The 783-nt window shown below is 34.1% G+C and overlaps 1 protein-coding gene across 1 annotated transcript in view; it reads left to right on the top strand.

The window, feature by feature from the left end:
- The window catches only part of LOC125503582 (1-acyl-sn-glycerol-3-phosphate acyltransferase alpha-like), a 2641-nt gene extending 2394 nt beyond the window's left edge, over window positions 1-247 (top strand). Inside the window, exon 5 of the mRNA XM_048664280.1 lies at window positions 4-247. Within this exon, the coding sequence (XP_048520237.1) occupies window positions 4-107 (104 nt within the window). The 3' untranslated portion in view covers window positions 108-247. The remainder of the gene's footprint in view (window positions 1-3) is intronic.
- The last annotated feature ends 536 nt before the right edge of the window (window positions 248-783 follow it).

The raw sequence follows: 783 nt of genomic DNA, 5'->3' as shown, positions 1-783 counted from the left end.
AAGATCTCGTTGCGACTAGAGCGTTAGTACACACAGAAATGAACAGAGCTTTCAAAGACATCAACTTCGATCTATTAAAAAACTCAAATTATACTCATGATAGGTGAAAGTGTGCTATTTTCAACTGAAAAAACAATAAATGCTGCAGCTAAAAGACATTGGTAAAATCATAGTTCATTCCTGCTTAACTGCGGGTAACTGTGTTTTTATTTTTCAGTGTTTTTTTTTTCTCTGCAGTTTCCTGCAATCTATATTTTGATTTTGGAGAGACACATTTAATCAATATATCCCTAAATCATGTAATGAACAGTTTCCGAACGCACCAATTTACACAACTAACATATTACTACACATATAGGGTGTCTCAGAAATAAGTACCGTAAATTCAGTGGTAAATAGAACTTGCAAAACCATGAAAAAAATCCAAATATTAATGGGTACACAAAAGCTTCGATTTTGCAATACAGGGCTCAAACTCAAAAGATGCAAAATTATACATTTTTGGAAAACTGCGATTACCTTTAATGAAACTTTTTGGGTAGTGAACGCCACTGGTATTTTGAAGATTAAAAAATACATTCTAATTTATGGTTCAATTCTGAATAAAAAACTCTCGTTTTTTCTGTTTCTGTCGTACGACACTTGATTGAATATAACCGCGCCATAAAACCGATTTAAATCGGGAAGGACGCCAGACTGTTGCCAAATCGCAGAGACCAAACCTAACTGTTGACGCTACTGTCATCTCGGGTTCATTCAACCAAACAATCACCATTTTTTTTT

The sequence above is a fragment of the Dendroctonus ponderosae genome, unplaced genomic scaffold (assembly GCF_020466585.1).
Source record: "Dendroctonus ponderosae isolate FM_Combo_2020 unplaced genomic scaffold, Dpon_F_20191213v2 Dpon_F_20191213_2, whole genome shotgun sequence".
NCBI classification, from domain to species: Eukaryota; Metazoa; Arthropoda; class Insecta; order Coleoptera; family Curculionidae; genus Dendroctonus; species Dendroctonus ponderosae.
Note: the sequence above shows the minus strand (reverse complement) of the source record. Positions and strands in the feature narration are given on the sequence as shown.